This window comes from Ixodes scapularis, unplaced genomic scaffold (assembly GCF_016920785.2).
Source record: "Ixodes scapularis isolate PalLabHiFi unplaced genomic scaffold, ASM1692078v2 PGA_scaffold0__279_contigs__length_252992795, whole genome shotgun sequence".
NCBI classification, from domain to species: Eukaryota; Metazoa; Arthropoda; class Arachnida; order Ixodida; family Ixodidae; genus Ixodes; species Ixodes scapularis.
In genome coordinates, this window is record NW_024609835.1 from 214,510,208 (window position 1) to 214,526,716 (window position 16,509).

At 46.6% G+C, this 16,509-nt stretch overlaps 1 protein-coding gene and 1 pseudogene across 1 annotated transcript; both read left to right on the forward strand.

Moving 5' to 3' along the window:
• Positions 1–360: 360 nt before the first annotated feature.
• LOC115326339 (piggyBac transposable element-derived protein 4-like) lies at positions 361–2,342 on the forward strand. Its single transcript, XM_040220602.1, has 2 exons — positions 361–406; positions 670–2,342. Exons 1-2 carry the CDS (start codon positions 361–363, stop codon positions 2,340–2,342), a joined length of 1,719 nt encoding a protein of 572 aa, XP_040076536.1.
• A 2,819-nt stretch (positions 2,343–5,161) lies between these two features.
• Positions 5,162–14,336, forward strand: LOC120848608 (annotated as a pseudogene).
• Positions 14,337–16,509: the final 2,173 nt, after the last annotated feature.

The window sequence follows — 16,509 nt, forward strand, 5'->3', positions numbered from 1 at the left end:
AACGTGCTCTGTGCTCACTGTTATTTTTACCGGCATACAGTTGTCACCCGCAAGCGGCTTTCTTATGCTTTCAAAGGGGGGGGGGGGGGGGGGTACGCGACTCTTAGAAGTTGTGTGGTTTTGCTTGCGGCTCTTAGGCCGGATCAGCCTGGCCATTCCTGGTCTAGCTCTTTCAAGCACGGTGGTTAGCACCTCATACCACCATTTCAATATTTTCTCCCCTTGTGGCATGGTGGTTTGGGTAAGAAACCACCAGTGCCTCTCTTTCTCGAGCTTCGCGCTGCTTACACCAGATGGCGCTAGCTTCCTTGCGCGCTCCAACCACGTGGAAAAAAGTTTTGTTGACGCTCTCCGGCTGCTATGGCGCCTCCCACGTTTGATCCCAAAAGATTTTACAAATTAGAAGGTAAGTGCTTACTCTACAATACTGATAACAGCAAAAAAGAAAGTATGTGAGTGTACAATATATAATCTGCAAGAAAATAATTACGGCACTTCATTATGGCTTAGCGTCACTGTGTTGCATGTGGTGGTCATCAGAAGTAGCCACCATGCCTGAAGTGACTTGAGCTTTCTCATTGCAAATCCGGTGACCAGTGTGCTGAGGTCTAAAATGTAGCCAAATTATGTAAAAAATAAAGTGCTCATTCTCATTGTTTGCTGTTACAGAGGAAGAATATGAGGACATACCGAGCGGCTGCGACAGTTTTGTAGGAGGAGATGAGTCAAGTGACAGTGATTCCGACTATGATACCAATGGTGATTCTGGTGCAAGTCGTCCAGAAAACTTGCCAATGAAAAGAAATGACATTCACACTGTGAATGTCATTTCCTCAGACACAGAAACGGATGACGGCCCGCCAGTAACCATCTCAAAAATTCCCGTTTGGAGTGCGACTTATCGGATATGTCCGCCACTCGCCTTTTTGTCTGAGCCTGGTGTTCCTAGTAACATCACGGACCTTGAGGACAAAAGTCCATTTGGCATTTTTAGTCTTTTGTGGACTCCATCCTGGATGCAAAGCGTGGTTTTTCAAACCAACCTGTATGCTCAGCAGGACCGCAAGTCATTCACACCCGCATCGGAACAAGAGATGCGTTGCTTTTTGGGCCTGAGTCTTTTGATGGGAATCAAACGAAGCCCAAGCTACCGGGACTACTGGTCCAGTGCACCTGACCTTCATGGTCCATTCATCTCGAAACTGATGACAGTGAACAGATTTGGTTGGTTTTTATCACACCTTCATCTGAATGACAATGTCCTGCAGCCCCAAAGGGGTCACCCTGACTTCGACAGGCTGTACAAGGTGCGGCCACTTCTGACCGAGCTTTCAACAACCTTTGCAGACAACTACCTGCCCACGGAGTTTGTGGCGATTGATGAATCGGTGATTAAGTTCAAGGGCAGGAGTTGTCTGAAACAGTACATGCCGAAAAAGCCGGTGAAGTGCGGCTACAAGGTCTGGATGCTGTGTGCCTGCGATGGGTACAATCTTAAATTTGAGATCTATTCCGGAAGATCGGAAAGCGGCGTCCAAAAGGAGTTGGGCGCGCAGGTGGTAAAGAACATGTGTCAAGGCCTCGCTGGTAAATACCGTCGGGTGTTTTTTGATAACTATTTTACCAGCTATAACCTTCTGAAGGAGTTGAGAGAGGCAGACATCTATGCATGCGGAACAGTCAACTCAAACCGAAGACACTTGCCGAAATTACAAGCCGACAAATCAATGACAAGAGGGGACACAGACTATTCAGTGAGTGATGAGAGCCTGTGCTGCTTCAAGTGGAAGGACAAGAGAACAGTTCACCTCTTGTCGAACTTCCATGACCCGGCAGATGAAGTCGAAGTTGACAGAAAAAATAAGGACGGAACTGTCTGCAAGGTGCCCTGCCCTGCAGCCTTGCAAGACTACAACCGCAATATGAATTTCGTTGGCAAGTTTGATCAACTGAAAGATCAATACCAGGTTGACAGAAAATCACGGAAGTGGTGGCACAGGATTTTCTTCCATTTTCTCGATTGCTGCGTTGTGAATGCGTTCATAATCTTCAAAGAACTTGAAGATTCCGAAAAGATGACCCTCAAAGACTTTCGCAGAAGTGTCATTGCATCATTGACTGCAGAAGGACAAGTTGGCTGTAGCTCTAAGCGAAAGTCATCAACCCACCAGACTGTCCAACTGAAAAAGTCAAAGCCCTACGTAGCCCCGATCATCCGTGTCACAGTCCAAGCACCAGCCAAAGAAATGCACGTCACGGAGGTGTGCAAATTGCAGCACGAAAGCGCAACCCACAAGAACAACATGGATGTGCGAAACCTGCAGCGTCCCACTCTGCCTTAGGAAATAAAATAATCGCTGCTCGGATTTCCACAGGAAGTGATTTTGGATGCCCTTCGAGCATGGTGGTTACCTGAACTGACCACCCGATATATTACCATCTACACTGATTTAATTTTTTCTTTTTGCCAGAAACGAGTTTGCTTGTCCGTAGTTCACTGTTTAATTAATAAAGTTCCGTTTTTTTGCTAAAACGAACTTCTGTGCCTGAAAGAGCTAGAGTCTCGTGCCTTGCAGTGTTGATTGGATGTTCCTTTCGCCTGCTGCGAAGAACAAGTGGCATATATGTGACGCCACCTGAGAAGCAAAGTATATCCCACCTTTTTCACATTTAGTGCCTTTATTTGATATCACTGGTAACCATCAAATATAAAGTAAGCAGTTCCAGGAAGGAATTCAGGCTTATCCTGTTCCGTTTTGTGAATGGCGTAATGGCTAGTTTATCAATGATATCTTCAAGAGTCAACATGAGGCTTGTGTCTGGTGTAGAACAGTACATCTCTTATACGTCGATGGAATATCTAAGTACAACCACGTATATATTTTCCTCAACATAGGCTGTGAGGTGCTCCTAATTGTGAACTCTGTAAGGATTGTCACACTGCAACTAGAATATTTGATTTGTAATCAAGGTTGGCACATCTGCTTGCCATGCTTTCTTTTCGCAGAAAATCACCGGAAACGGCTAAGTGGTTATATGTTACTATTAATAAAAACATCTAGGCGTCTGCACTCTTTCTGCACTTAATTTTGTTTCCCTCGTTGATTAGGTGGTTAGTTTCCAGTAATCGTTTAAGTCTTGTTTTGCAGGTCGGCATCGTTTCGCGTCTACTTGGATTAAGATTTCTGCAATGACAGCGGTCTTTCTTTTCGTATGTCCTTGAATCCAGAAAAAGAAAGACTTTTTTTATTTGAAACACATATACCCTAGTGAAAAACCAGCACAAGCTGGTCCCAGCACCCCAGCTTCATGATGGTCCCACCATCCCAGCTTCATGCTGGTTCCAGCATCCCAGCTTCATGCTGGGTTATTGCTCCTGCATGCCGTGCTGATTGAGCTGGTTGTATGCTGGGTGAATGTTGGGCAAATGCTGGGCCATGCTGGGTGAACTGCTCATGCTGGTTAGGCTGGTGTACTTCCCCACCTGTTTAACCAGTTTAAATGAATACACAGGATAAACAAGCCCAACTCTTTAGAAAAGCCAGCTTGGCATCTAATTTATTATTTTCGTATTCGTGGTCTGTTCACATGAGCTCAGATGCTACACATCCACTGCGCTGGCACAGTACTAACCGGCGCACAGACAGTGCTTCTCTGTGGAAAAGAACAAGACTACTGAACTAGATTGATTATCTCTCAACACGAAAAATACTAGGCACACGCTAAAAAGAGGCAATAACAATAAAAAAAAATGCTACACGGATGAGAGGCGAAAGTGGGTCCCGCCCGTAAGGGGGGCGAAGCGTCCTCTTGCGTAGTCTTCAGAGGCGAGGAAAACCATGTGGCTTCGATGGCATTGGCGATACTCGTCGGAACCACCGTCATTCACAAGCACACAGATGTTCGAAGACACGAAACGGCGCCTAAGTCGGGGCATCCGACTCCTTCCCGCGCTGAACGGACTGCCGCTCGCTGTCTCCTTAAATCGCGCTTCGCTTGCACCGCCGTAAAAGTAGTCGCCAAACAACGCGCACACCCGTCCCTTCGAAAATCTGCCCAAGATAGCCAAACGTGTCTAAAATTATCCTTTCCTACCACTCTCGCTCTTTCTATCTCTTTTCTATCAAACAAAAGAAGCTCGCAGCGTGCCTGAAGCACCCGGTCGTCTACCAAAAACGAGAGGACAAAGAACAGGACGGGGCATCGTCCCCACCCCAGCCGATTTTGGCGCTCGCGCTCCCAGCTATGCCAGATCGACAAGGCTTCGCCGACCTTGGCGTGCGCGCTCCCAGCAAGACCAGCTTCGCCAGCTTGAACCAGCTCGGGCCAGATTCAGAACCAGCTCGAACCAGCATGACAAACTTAAACCAGCTTAAGTTCCAGCTTGCACAGCTGCAGTGCCAGTTCGAACCAGCTCGAAACGGCGTGAACCAGCTTGAACCAGATTGATTGCTACACATACCAGCTCGAACCTACTAAACCAGCTTGCCCAGCTTGATATCCTTGCTGGTTTTTTTTCAATAGGGTAACCATAGATTTATTTCTTACGTATATCTTACGTATATGTCTGAGTATATTATTTTTTTATTTAAAAACAAATAGACATGTAAATCACCAGAGGATGATGATGATGACTGCAAATTTAGTGGCACAAGGGCAACTAAGGCCATAGTGTGCCAAAATCAAAGTTTTCAAGAAGCGCCAACGTTACTTGAGAAGCAGTTAAAAATACCGCAGATGTAAATAGCCAACTTTGTTTAAAAAGTCACAAACCCATTTAATAGATACAAAACGTTCGGTAACAAGTAGCAGGTATCGACGTAATAAAATGTGACATAAAAACTTTCTTAAAACAGCACCGCCGCTGAGCATGTAAACATCAGCACTGCCATAATATATGCAGGAGAATCACCATTTTTCACAATGCTCAGTCTCACATTTTTACCACAGTTCAAGTTCATATCAATGAAAGGGGATTTTTAAATTCTTATGCGTCACAAAAAGATTTCAAAACGGTAGTTGTATATGAGAGAAACACTCTCACATCCTCAATACAGGTTTAATGGCTTTAAGTTTGGTATCGGGATCAACGTCCCACTGTAACTGCCATTCATTAGTATTTGACTTTCTAAAATTTCATCCGAGGTCAAGGCGGGGCAGGATGCCGTATTGAAAATAATACTTCAGCCGTGATCTTTTATAGAACCCCTCAGCTTTTCAAACTCCTTAAGTCAATAAAACTTGACCCCTTCCAATCCCTTTTACTCTTAAAACCCATTCAGCCCTTCAAATTCCTTCAGACCCTACAGCCTTTAGGAACCCTTCAGGACTTCAGCAATTTAGACGCCCAACTGAAAAAATCCGAAACCAAGAAGGCAGACTGAAACGTTATTAAAATTTATTTCATAGATTGACTTTCACAAGCATGTTTTAACCCAAAAGACAATACGCACCAAACGTCTATTCAAACCGGGAGCAAGCAGCTGACAAAGCGGTCCGACTAAATTGGAGAAACCGTTTTCTTCGTAAGGAAATATATTTAGAAGTACTTACAATTCCGCAAGGTAAAAACCTAAGGTGTACGGTAGCTCAACTAATAAAACAACGCAGGTGCCCAACACGCACATTTACACGCTGTAAGTAGCATGTTTAGCGAAAACCATTAACGCGGAAGAAACATCAGCCGCCATTGAGAGATCCTGAGAACTGTCAAGGTGTCGTCACTGGTGCCTTCTCTGGTGCCGTCGCGGTAGAGTCTCCGACGCCTTCCTCACTCGCTGATATATGTGAAGCAGAACGGGCGAAGAGGTGGAACAAACAGCACTGAGGGACCTCCTTTTTGATGAGCACACCCAGTTGCTCTAGAAGATAGGTCCCACTTATGATACAGGAAGCCTTGTTTTGCATTTAAGGTGCGCTCGTTGATGAAGGAAAAAACAGGGCGACCAGTTTCAGACGTGTGCGGTATTTCGACTGAATAAAACAATTTAACTTCAGACAAACAGCAAAAAGTCCCGCTCCCGTTTTCCCCGCGCACTCTCTCTCTCTTTTGAGCAAGGGCTTTGTGTGCTTGGGCGTCTCTAGTGCAGCCCGTGAAACAAACACCCAAAAAACACAGATATAGGAATGGGGCCGCGTTCACCAAGGCCAGAACACATTAAGGACGGGGAACGTCGTCCCAATTATAAACGCTAGTTGCTTCCGTCTGATACAAAATGGTCAAGCAGCTTACCGCAACTCATATCCTGAAGAGTCATGTGATTTTTCCCACAGACCCGTTTACATGATTCTGATGAGTGGTATGGTTGCGCTGAAAGGATGGAGTTAGACCTCACAGGCTTTTAGGAAAACTCTGACGGGTCTCCTACACGTGTTGTCTGAGCACCTGCTGGATATCGCATGTATATCTATAAAGTACTTAGAGCGTCGGCTGATCATCGGCCGGAGGTTGAGAATTTCAATTTTGTACTGGCAGTGTCTTCCGAGCATCCGCCAGATATTGCACGCATATCTACAGAGTACTTGGAGCTTCAGCGCTATAGTCCGTTGCAACTTAAGAAGGTTGGGCGAGGGTAAGACGGGCCGGAAAGGAGGAAGCAGACGGGACGCTGAAGTAAAGAGGTTGAAACCTCCTTCTCTCTTTAGCTCACGCCACCATTACGCTTTAGCTGACACCACCATTATGCTTCGGGCTTTTTTTACATCTCTATTATACACACATGTAGATACATTACGCATACCACAAGCATCGGCTAAACATATACATTGAGCGCATACGCATACACGGCACATACAAACATCAACCCAACATCCCATTAACCAACACCTCCTAGACATAAGACCGTAGCGCTCTTCCCATGACGTCGCAACGGAAGGCCACCGGGGGCGCGCGTCGAAACGAATAAGGCAAAGCGCGTGGATCGACCGTCGTAACGCTCTTTCAGTTCATACGCGTGTCTTATTAGCTAAAAGGAATGCTTCACATAGCAAACGGGTCTAGGAAACCTTTAATTATATGGGCAAAACATTACACCGCTAAATAATTGGTACGAAATGGCACGAGGTATGCGTATAAGACGTCTATAGAAAAATGTGATTGTTTGAAGTCGAAAACATTGAGTCGCAATTATTGCCCCTGTAATGCATGTGAGTTATACAGAAATACTTCGACCAATTGGCGAGACACACAGTGATTGAACACAGCAAAACAAATCACAGTTGAAAAACAGGTAGAGGTAGTCAACGCGGACGCGGCTAGATAAGTGTGACTTACGATCATGTAAGCGACTGTTATTGCGTGCAATCACTTAATTCTTGCTTTATAACCCAGCCGCACGGCAAAATTAATGTAATTTCGATCGAATGACATTATGGGGTCGACAAATCCGCTTGCGGCGCTCGTATAATCACTCAAGTTCGTGAACTGATTAAATTCTATGCTATTCAATGAAAATATATTAACTTTTTCGTGTGGCAGGGGTACTAAACTTACTATTTAGTCAGCTAATTTGCTTCTCCTATGGGCCTGAGCTCCCTTAGAAAAAAATGTAACTTATTTTGTATACAGTAATACTGTAATATTAATACAGTTAAGATTCTAGTATAAACGCGGTAAAGGCAACGAAGTAACATTAGTATAAATATACACATAAGCACCAACAACGTAGTTTCAATAATCACAAACTTGTTATTCACCTTCCAATAAAAACTAGATTACACGCATATATACAAATGTCGACGCAACAGCACGCGGATGACGACGAAGAAGAAGATTCCAATCTTTCACGATATTAAAAAAAAATCGACTGCAGCACTTTGCTTGCGTCCTAGATGAGCAATAAAACCCGTAAATAAGTTGTTTCTCACCTGTCTATCGTATCCACACGTACCGCTTTATACGCCATGAAAACATTTGAACACAAACTCCAAGAAGTATCTTTGCCGAGAGAGGGTCTATCGATAATGAACAGCGTAGTCGTTGACTAGTTGCCAAGTTGCCAAGCATGTCACTCAAAAAAACCGTAGCAGGACTTCTTCCGCGAATCCAGGCAAATGGCGTAGTATCAAGCGAACAAAAAGAAAACTACCCGGCAAGCACTCGCAGATTTGGTCGTCTCGGAGAGCCGCGTTGAGTTTCCACGGCGTTGGAAATCATCCTTTCCTCAATATCCCCCTGTCAATTGATGTCTCGCTCTCTACAGGCCGTCCCGTCCAAGGAAAAATCGGTCTTCTGGTCTCCGCACCGTGCCGTACGCCCAGCCCCTGGCCCCGTTCTTCCTTCCTTTTTGTTCCCCTCCGGAGTCGTCCATTTCCCCCGCTGAAAAGGTCAGGAGAACTTTAGATCTTTTCAGTTGGAGGTTCTGCTGGAATGTCCCTCCCCTGCTTCTGTTTCGGCTTCCTTGTGCGACGTGGTCCTCCTCTTGCTCGTGGTGAGGGGAAGGAGGCCAGCAGATTGTCACGTCCAAAGTGGGCGGGGGAGGGGGCGCCTTCTCCGAAGCATGTCGCGATTAGAGAGCCTTCATGTGCGCACATGAAGGCACCCTAGTCGCGATCGCCATGAATCCCACCCATTACTTCTCGCTTCTTGAACACGCACACACACCCACACACCCGCGCACGCGCACCTAGCCCGATCTTGCGTTGGGCATGAGCGCCCTATTTCGAATGATTAACCAAAGACGGGTACGTCACAACTGTCTTTCTCCCTCTCCCTTTCCAAGTTAGCTTTTCAAGACGCCAGCGAGTCTGGTTACGTGAGGTTCAACTAAAAATCTGTGTTCACTCTCCCTCTTATTATGCCTCCTCTCTCACTCGTGTCGTCCCGTCTCTCTCCTCCCCCTTCCAAGTTATCTTTTTTTGGGAGAAAAAAAATAAATATTCGTGCAATCGTGGTTACCCGGTTTGCGTGAACTATATATCAGAATTGCGTCGGTGCAATATAACAGATATTCATGGACATCGGCCGGGAGAAAATGGCACCGGCTTTCTTTCAATATCATTTTCGAATCGACCAAAAATGCCTAATACTGCGCAGTTGCCGAATCAGAAACGATATTCAGGGTGAAACATGGTTCGTGTACCATATATATCATGGTTGCGTTGCCGCAAAATAACAAATATTCTGTCGACATCAGTAGAATCAAAATGGTACCAGCACAATTTTCTTGATACAACGGAAAAATCGGCAATACTCGCACGACTTTCCCGACCCGAGGCGAATATCGTCCCAATATTGTGTGCTGCTTGGGACCCTTTAAGGAATTTGTAAAGGAACGTCAGGCCCTTAGGAAACTTTAACGAAAATCTCAAATCTCTCAAACGTTTTTGAAGGGCATGAAAAAACATTTTCGAAATCTTGGTGGGCCCTATAAACGTTTTTTTTTTTGTCACAGCGAGACACCCTTGGTTACTCTATAGGAAACAACAAGAAATGATGTTAATATATTTTATCCACTGCTTACCCAGGCAGCACAAAATTTTGGCCCGACACTGGCCAATGCCTGATTTTTGCTCGGCACCTGCCTGGCCAGCCCGGCCACTGGAAAGCAGCTGGCCAAAGGTCCCCAAAAGATCACTATTAAGTCCCCGGCCACAGAGTCTTAGTTTTTCCATTGGCAACCAATCACCAAAATATGTTCGGGAAGGGCTTGGCCACCAAGTCTTTGTTTCCTCCCTGGTCACCCGCCTCAAAAAGGTGACCAGCACTCATCCGGCCAATGTTCACCGGCATGAACTTGATCAATGAAGACAAAAAAGTGCCCGGTAGAAGGCAGAGTACTGATCCCTCTTTTCATCCCCGGCCACCAGTCCTAAAAATATCCTCAGCACCTGTCCGCTCAATGTTGACTGGCAGCAACCTGGTCAACGAAGACAAAAAAGTATCCGGTAGAAGCCTGGGACTCACTACTCTTTTCAGCCCCGGCCACCAGTCCTAAAAACATCCTCAGCACCTGTTCGGTCAATGTTGACTGGCAGCAACCTGGTCAACGAAGACAAAAAAGTGTCCGGTAGAAGCCTGGGACTCACTACTCTTTTCATCCCCGGCCACCAGTCCTAAAAACATCCTCAGCATCTGTCTGGTCAATGTTGACTGGCAGCAACCTGGTCAACGAAGACAAAAAAGTGTCCGGTAGAGGCCTGGGACTCACTACTCTTTTCATCCCCGGCCACCAGTCCTAAAAATGTCCTCAGCACCTTTCCGGCCAATGTTGACCGGCAGCAACTTGGTCAACGTAGACAAAAAAGTGTTCAGTAGAAGCCTGGCTACTGACCACACTTTTTATCTCCGGCCACCAGTCCTAAAAACATCCTCAGCACATGTCCGACCAGTGTTGACTGGCAGTAACTTATTCAATGATGAAAAAAACTGTCTGGTAGAAGACTGGGTACTGACCGCTCCTTTTATCCCAGGCCACCAATCCGAAAGATGGTCACCCTATTTGGCTTGTTTCAAATTGGTCAACAAAAGAAAAAAATGTGTCCCATAGAACATGGGTATGCGGAGTGCTGCTTTTATTCAGGACCACCAATCCTCTCTGGCATTACATTGCCCATTACAATACAGTATACAAGCCACAGGCTTGGTAAGCCATGACTTCCGCTTGTTCTGCAAATATTAAGTCTGGTCACATGTAGGTGGCTACATGTTTGCCCAGGCCAGGTAAGACTGGGAGAAGGGATTAACTCTTGAGGAATCCAGGCCGTGGCGCGTTCCATACTATAAAATTGGCTCAGAAAACTTCATTTGGATAAAAATTATATTTTATTATTTGAACACAAATTATATGTACAAAATGCGAAAACATTAAAAAATGACTGTGCCTTTAACAGAGCAGTGAATTCTGGACTTGTTGTACACAACAAAAATGAACCAGAATATGAAAAAAAGCTTTCTCTGGTATTCTTTTGCCAATTACAAAATTCTTCATAACAACAGCTTTTCTTTAGTCAGATTTCTGGCCAAGATAAAACAAGAAAACCTGAAAACAAACACACAATAAGCACATGTATTTCATAACCAAAACCTGGCTGGCAGTATTGCTATATCAAATATAACAGAAAAGTTCTATCACTTAAAAACCAAATTATATAAGCTACAGTCACAAAATATTGGGTGAAATCACGGTCAGAAGTCGGGTCTCTCTCCACCTGAGGAAACCTCAAGTGACTGGTAGCAGTAAGGACGTCGTCAAATGGCTACAAAAGAAGCACATTGGGCTAATGGCAGCGCGTGCAGAGCAAAAAAACAAACAAACAAAAAAAAAGCTCTCCTAACTAAGCCATGGTAAAAAATATTGGGTGGAAAAATGGAGGAAAACACATATCCGACTCTTCGAGACAACGAAAGAACGTTATCGAACGAATCACACTTCCCGCCGTGGTAGGCCGACGTTGTCACAATCACGAGACCTCCACTCGTCGTCGAAAACACGCCGCTAGCTTTTTGAAGGGAACGAACGGCACAATCGTACTATACACAGTGCGACGGCTTTGTCCCGATCACGATATCTCTACACGTCGTCGAAAACGCACCGCTTGCTTCTTCTACGGCACGATCGAGCACCAGTTGCACAATCCTGCGCACCTTCCTTCAACTACGTCCGACAGGCGTAGCGTAATCTCGCTTTGCCCAGCTCGAACACTCACCGCGACGCCGCGCAGTTGACGATGCGATGCAGTTCTCACAAACGCTCTCCCGTGCACGAAAAACACAAAACAATCACATGCCGATGCCTCGGTTGATTTGTGGGCGTCTAACTTCGTTGAATGTCTCACGTGTACACAGATTTCCACTGACCCGACACATAGGGTTACGTAACTTTGGCTACGGAGGCCAAATAAAACGAGATGCGGTGCTTCTTCTTGGCTCCGTAAGGTCCAGAAACATACACCGATCTATCTTAGGTCCGGTCCAAGGTCAATTGTCCGGTCTTCGACATACCTTTTCTGATTTTCCAACGAGAAAAACTAAAAAAAAAAGAAAAAAAAGGCGCGCTGCTCATTCCTGCTCACCGAGCAAACATACAGATGAAGCAGGTGGACCGGAAGTGATCTCGTCCCAGCAAGTTCCGCCAGTTCCGCCATTACTTGTTTATGCATACCCACGACCCTGTACACCGACTGCGTAGGGTGAACAGGAAAACTGGCGACTCTCTTGCATAAAAGAGAAGTGACGGGTACTTTAATTAAAATATATTCATGTTCGTCCTAATCCCCGAAAATCTGACTAGATTCCCTGCGCGGTGATAGTTGTCCGCCAGGTGGCGCGAACTACCTCCCATTGCAAAAAGAGAACTTATAATTTTATTATACACCCATCCACTCGATCGTGTCGCGCTGATGCCGGTGCAATGGCCGGTGCAGCTGGCTGAGCGTGGACTTTTCAGGCCTAGTTCAACTTCAAGCGGTGCAAGGCGTTCAAGGTTCGACGATTTGAGAAGCTTTGTTATCGGTTTGTGCACATTTCAAGCCACCCAAGATAGCACGCGGCGGCGTCCAGAGACAAGAGGCCATGAATACGCTGATCAAGGAGTAAGTCCATTTTCTACTCGGTGTTTTGTTTTGCAAAGTGATTGGAACACAATGGGCATAGGGTTAGTAGTAACGGCTGAGTTGACAAGCTCTGCATTAGCGGTGCTTCGGAAAGGCGGCCCCGTCCGTTCGTGCGAGCGTGATGACGCTGTCGTCGCAGCCCGCTTGGTTCGCAAGGTCGGGGAAGCTCGGGCCATTGGCTTGTCATTGCAAAATCAGGCGGTCGGCGGCATGTCAGCGGCATGTTAGCGGCTCTTGTGCACTTTATAGATTCTGCTGATTGTATGATTGTTAATGGGAAGTGGGGATTTTGCCGGCAACCGTCATGACAAACGCACGAAGAAAAACTGTCTCGAACGCCGAACTGGCATGTTGTTTCTTGTATAACACGAATTGTAAGAGTAGAAATATCCGAGCCGGCAGTAGCTGAGGTGCGAGCGCGCGTGCCGAACGTGCAAGACGTTCGAAACATGAGCTCCGTGGAAGCGTCTGCAACGGCCCTTGCTGGCCGCGGTTCTAATCACTCCGGTGAATCAACGAACGATGACTATAAGATTGTTTTACCACAGATGCCTACAGGAATTACTAGTGAAACATCGGTGCTTCTGCATTGCGATTTGAAAGGGCGCCCCTACCGTATCCAGGATTTTCGACAAGAGATGGCCAGGTGCGGCGTACTCGGCGACATCGCAGCACTCGGTGCGTACCAAATGAATCATGTTTGGATGGCTACCCTCCGAACGGCAGAAGCAAAGAGACGACTCGTGGACGCCAAAGAACTGCAGGTGAAGGGTCTTCGGTGCCTCGCCGTGGATCCCAGCATCACGGAGTTACGGCTTCGTCTCCACTGGATCCCGTATGATGTGCCGGACGACGTTGTGCGTAAGGAATTGGAGCCGTATGGCAAGGTCCTGGAAGTGAGCCGGGAGAAGTGGAATGTTGAAGGCTTCCAAGGGATCGAATCAACGACCAGGTGTGCGCGGATGACACTGAACGAAGGCGGCACGGCCGATACCATGCCACACCAGCTTCGGATCCAAGGTGGTAACGTACTTGTTGTGATCCCTGGTCGGGCGCCCTTGTGCTTACGCTGTAAGCGCACAGGTCATATTCGACGAGAATGCAGGGCGCCGAAGTGCTCGGAGTGTTTTCGCTTCGGGCATTAAGGCACCGAGTGTGTCAGGTCGTACGCCAGGGTGGCCAGCGGGGCCGGGACGGCCGAGACCAATGACCACGCCATGGATGCCGAGGAAGCGGAGCGTACTATCCAGGGCTTGGCGCCAGAAGTTTCAACTCCTGCCAAAGAACGCAAGAGTGAAGGAAACAGCTCCTTGGAGGCAGCCAGAGAGAACGGAGGTCAACCGGAAGGCGCACCTCCCAGCGGTGCCGACGTGAAACCCTCTGATGCCGGAGCAGACAAGGAATCGAACGACGCAAGCACCAACGGACCTTCAGATATGGACGACACCAGCGAGTCAACTAAGCGAGCCTTCGATGACGATACGGCAGCAGGAAACGGAGCACGCCAACTACACCCCTGGATGGAACGCACGAAGAAGGGGCGTTACCAGCCCGCGCCCAACGATCCTAAAGAGGAACGTCGGCGCAGGGAAAGCAAGTAAGGCGTTCTTTGCCTGGTTCCCTGGTGTTCAAGATTGCTGCATCAAGACAACTTCGACCCTGACTGCTTAGGTTTTTAGTGTCTGCACCGAAGCACAGCGCATGATTTGTGAGTCCCAATCAGCCATTACAGTTGCAACGCTGAATGTTCGTGGTTTATGCACTAGGAAAAAGCAGTACCAAATACAGCGATTATTGACGAAAGAGCAACCCGATTTCTTGGCGTTGCAAGAAACTAAATTGGCTGAGGCGGAACAGGTAGAGGAAGCAGTCAGACCTTTCATGCCTAACTACGAAATCTGTGTGACGCATGCAGTTGGTCATTCGGCAGGGTGCTTCCTGCTTCTGAAGAAGTCGGTACCGTTGTCGCAGTTATGCGTTACTACGGACACTGAAGGACGTTTCATTATGTGTGATTTTGTGCTAACATCAAATCAATTCAGGCTTATTTGCATTTATGCCCCAAATGTGACCACTGACCGCGTTTTATTTTTTGGCGGTTTACGTCGGTATCTTGACTGCGATAGAGCTCTAGTCCTTGTGGGTGACTTTAATTGTGTTGTACGACAGTTGGATAGATCGCCAATAAGACGGAACGCTGATAAGAGTGAACTACTTTTGGGCGAAATGTTGGAGGATTATGACCTGATTGATGCGGGCACTGTAAAAAACGCGAAGAAGGAAATGCGCTTTACCCATTTTCAAGCGTCGTCCAGTGCGCGTTTGGACAGGGTGTACGTTTCTGCCCCTCTAGCAGAACATTTAGGAAAGTACCGTGTCACTCCAGTCTTTTTCTCAGACCACAGTCTGGTTATCGCGACGATAGGCGACAGAGCACATGAAAAGAAAAAGTTTAATTGGAACCTATGGAAACTAAACATAAAGCTTCTGAAAGACAACGTCTTTCTAAAAAACGCAGAACAGTTTTTGAAAGATGCTTTTAAAGAGCCGGGAGGGGACATTTTTGAGAAATGGGAACTGGCAAAACAAGAAATTAAGGCAATCGCCATTGAGAGGTCGTCAATTCTTTCGTACAACGCCCGTTGTGAGGAACGCAGTTTAAATAAGGACTTGATAGAGCTATGTAAAGCAGAGTGCGAAAGACCCGGTAATGGGGTAAAAGACGTGGAGTATGTCAGAGAAAAATTAGATCAGCTCCACCGCGAGCGCTATCGTGGTGCAGTAGTGCGCGCCCGTGCAGAAAAATACACAATGGGCGAGCAGCCCACTAAGCGTGCCTTGGCAGACGAGAAGCGTTACGCACTTCGGAACGAAATAACCGAAATTGAATTCAAGCAAATGATTACTACGGATCCCGAGAAAATAGCACAGGCCTACCTCGAGCATTATGCACAGCTTTTTGCTAACAAAGCGCAAGGGTGTCATAGGGACATTTATGCCCAGCTTTTAGAAAAACTGCCAAGGCTATCGAATGATGAACGCGAAGAGCTTGAGAAAGAAATTACGATCCAAGAAGTGGAGCGCGCAATCGACGACCTGCCGAACTCTAAGACGCCGGGACCGGATGGACTGGGCGCAGAATTTTGCAAGAACTTTAAGAGCCTAATAGCTAGTGTTTTTTTGAACGTCATTCATACTGCCTATGAAAGAGAATGTTTGCCCTTTTCGTTTTCTCGTGCCTACACTGTCCTGATACCGAAATCTGATGACCCCGTGAAACTGCGCAGCGTCACCGGTTATCGCCCAATAACGCTATGCAATACCGATTACAAGATCTTCGCGAAAATTCTGGCCCGTCGCCTTCAAGGTGTCGCATGTAAGATAATAAGCGAGCATCAAACGTGTGGGATACAGGGAAGGACTATCTTGACAAATGTGCATGTGGCTCGTAGCGTCCTGGAGGCCTGCAGTGACAGCACCACGCAGGTTGCAGTGCTACAGATAGATCTAGATAAGGCATTCGACCGTGTTAGCCATGATGTACTCTTTGATGTTTTGAGTCATGTCAATGTTGGTGACGCCATCCTAAAAGGTGTAAAGATGGCTTATAAGGACTGTACAACAAGGCTTATAGTGAACAAAGAGCTCAGTTCTGTTATTAACGTACGAGAGTCGGTACGACAAGGTTGCCCTATGTCTCCCCTTTTGTTTGATTTGTATTTAGAGCTTTTCTGTTTAAGCGTAAAAAATAGTCAACGTGTCCGAGGTTTCCAATTTTATAATGCAGAAGTAAAAATAATGAGTTACGCCGATGACATTGCTGTTTTTTGTAGGGACAAAGAAAGCGTTACCGAAGTCATAACTTTGGCTAAAAGGTTTTGCCACGCTACTGGTGCTGTTATAAACTGGGAAAAGTGCCGTGGTTTCTGGCATGGTGCTTGGGCCACTACACCCTCA

Coding starts and splice junctions, on each gene's coding strand:
- LOC115326339 (XM_040220602.1), top strand. CDS start 361: ATGGCGCCTCCCACGTTTGATCCCAAAAGATTTTACAAATTAGAAG. Junction 407..669: donor AAGATTTTACAAATTAGAAG/GTAAGTGCTTAC, acceptor TTGCTGTTACAG/AGGAAGAATATGAGGACATA.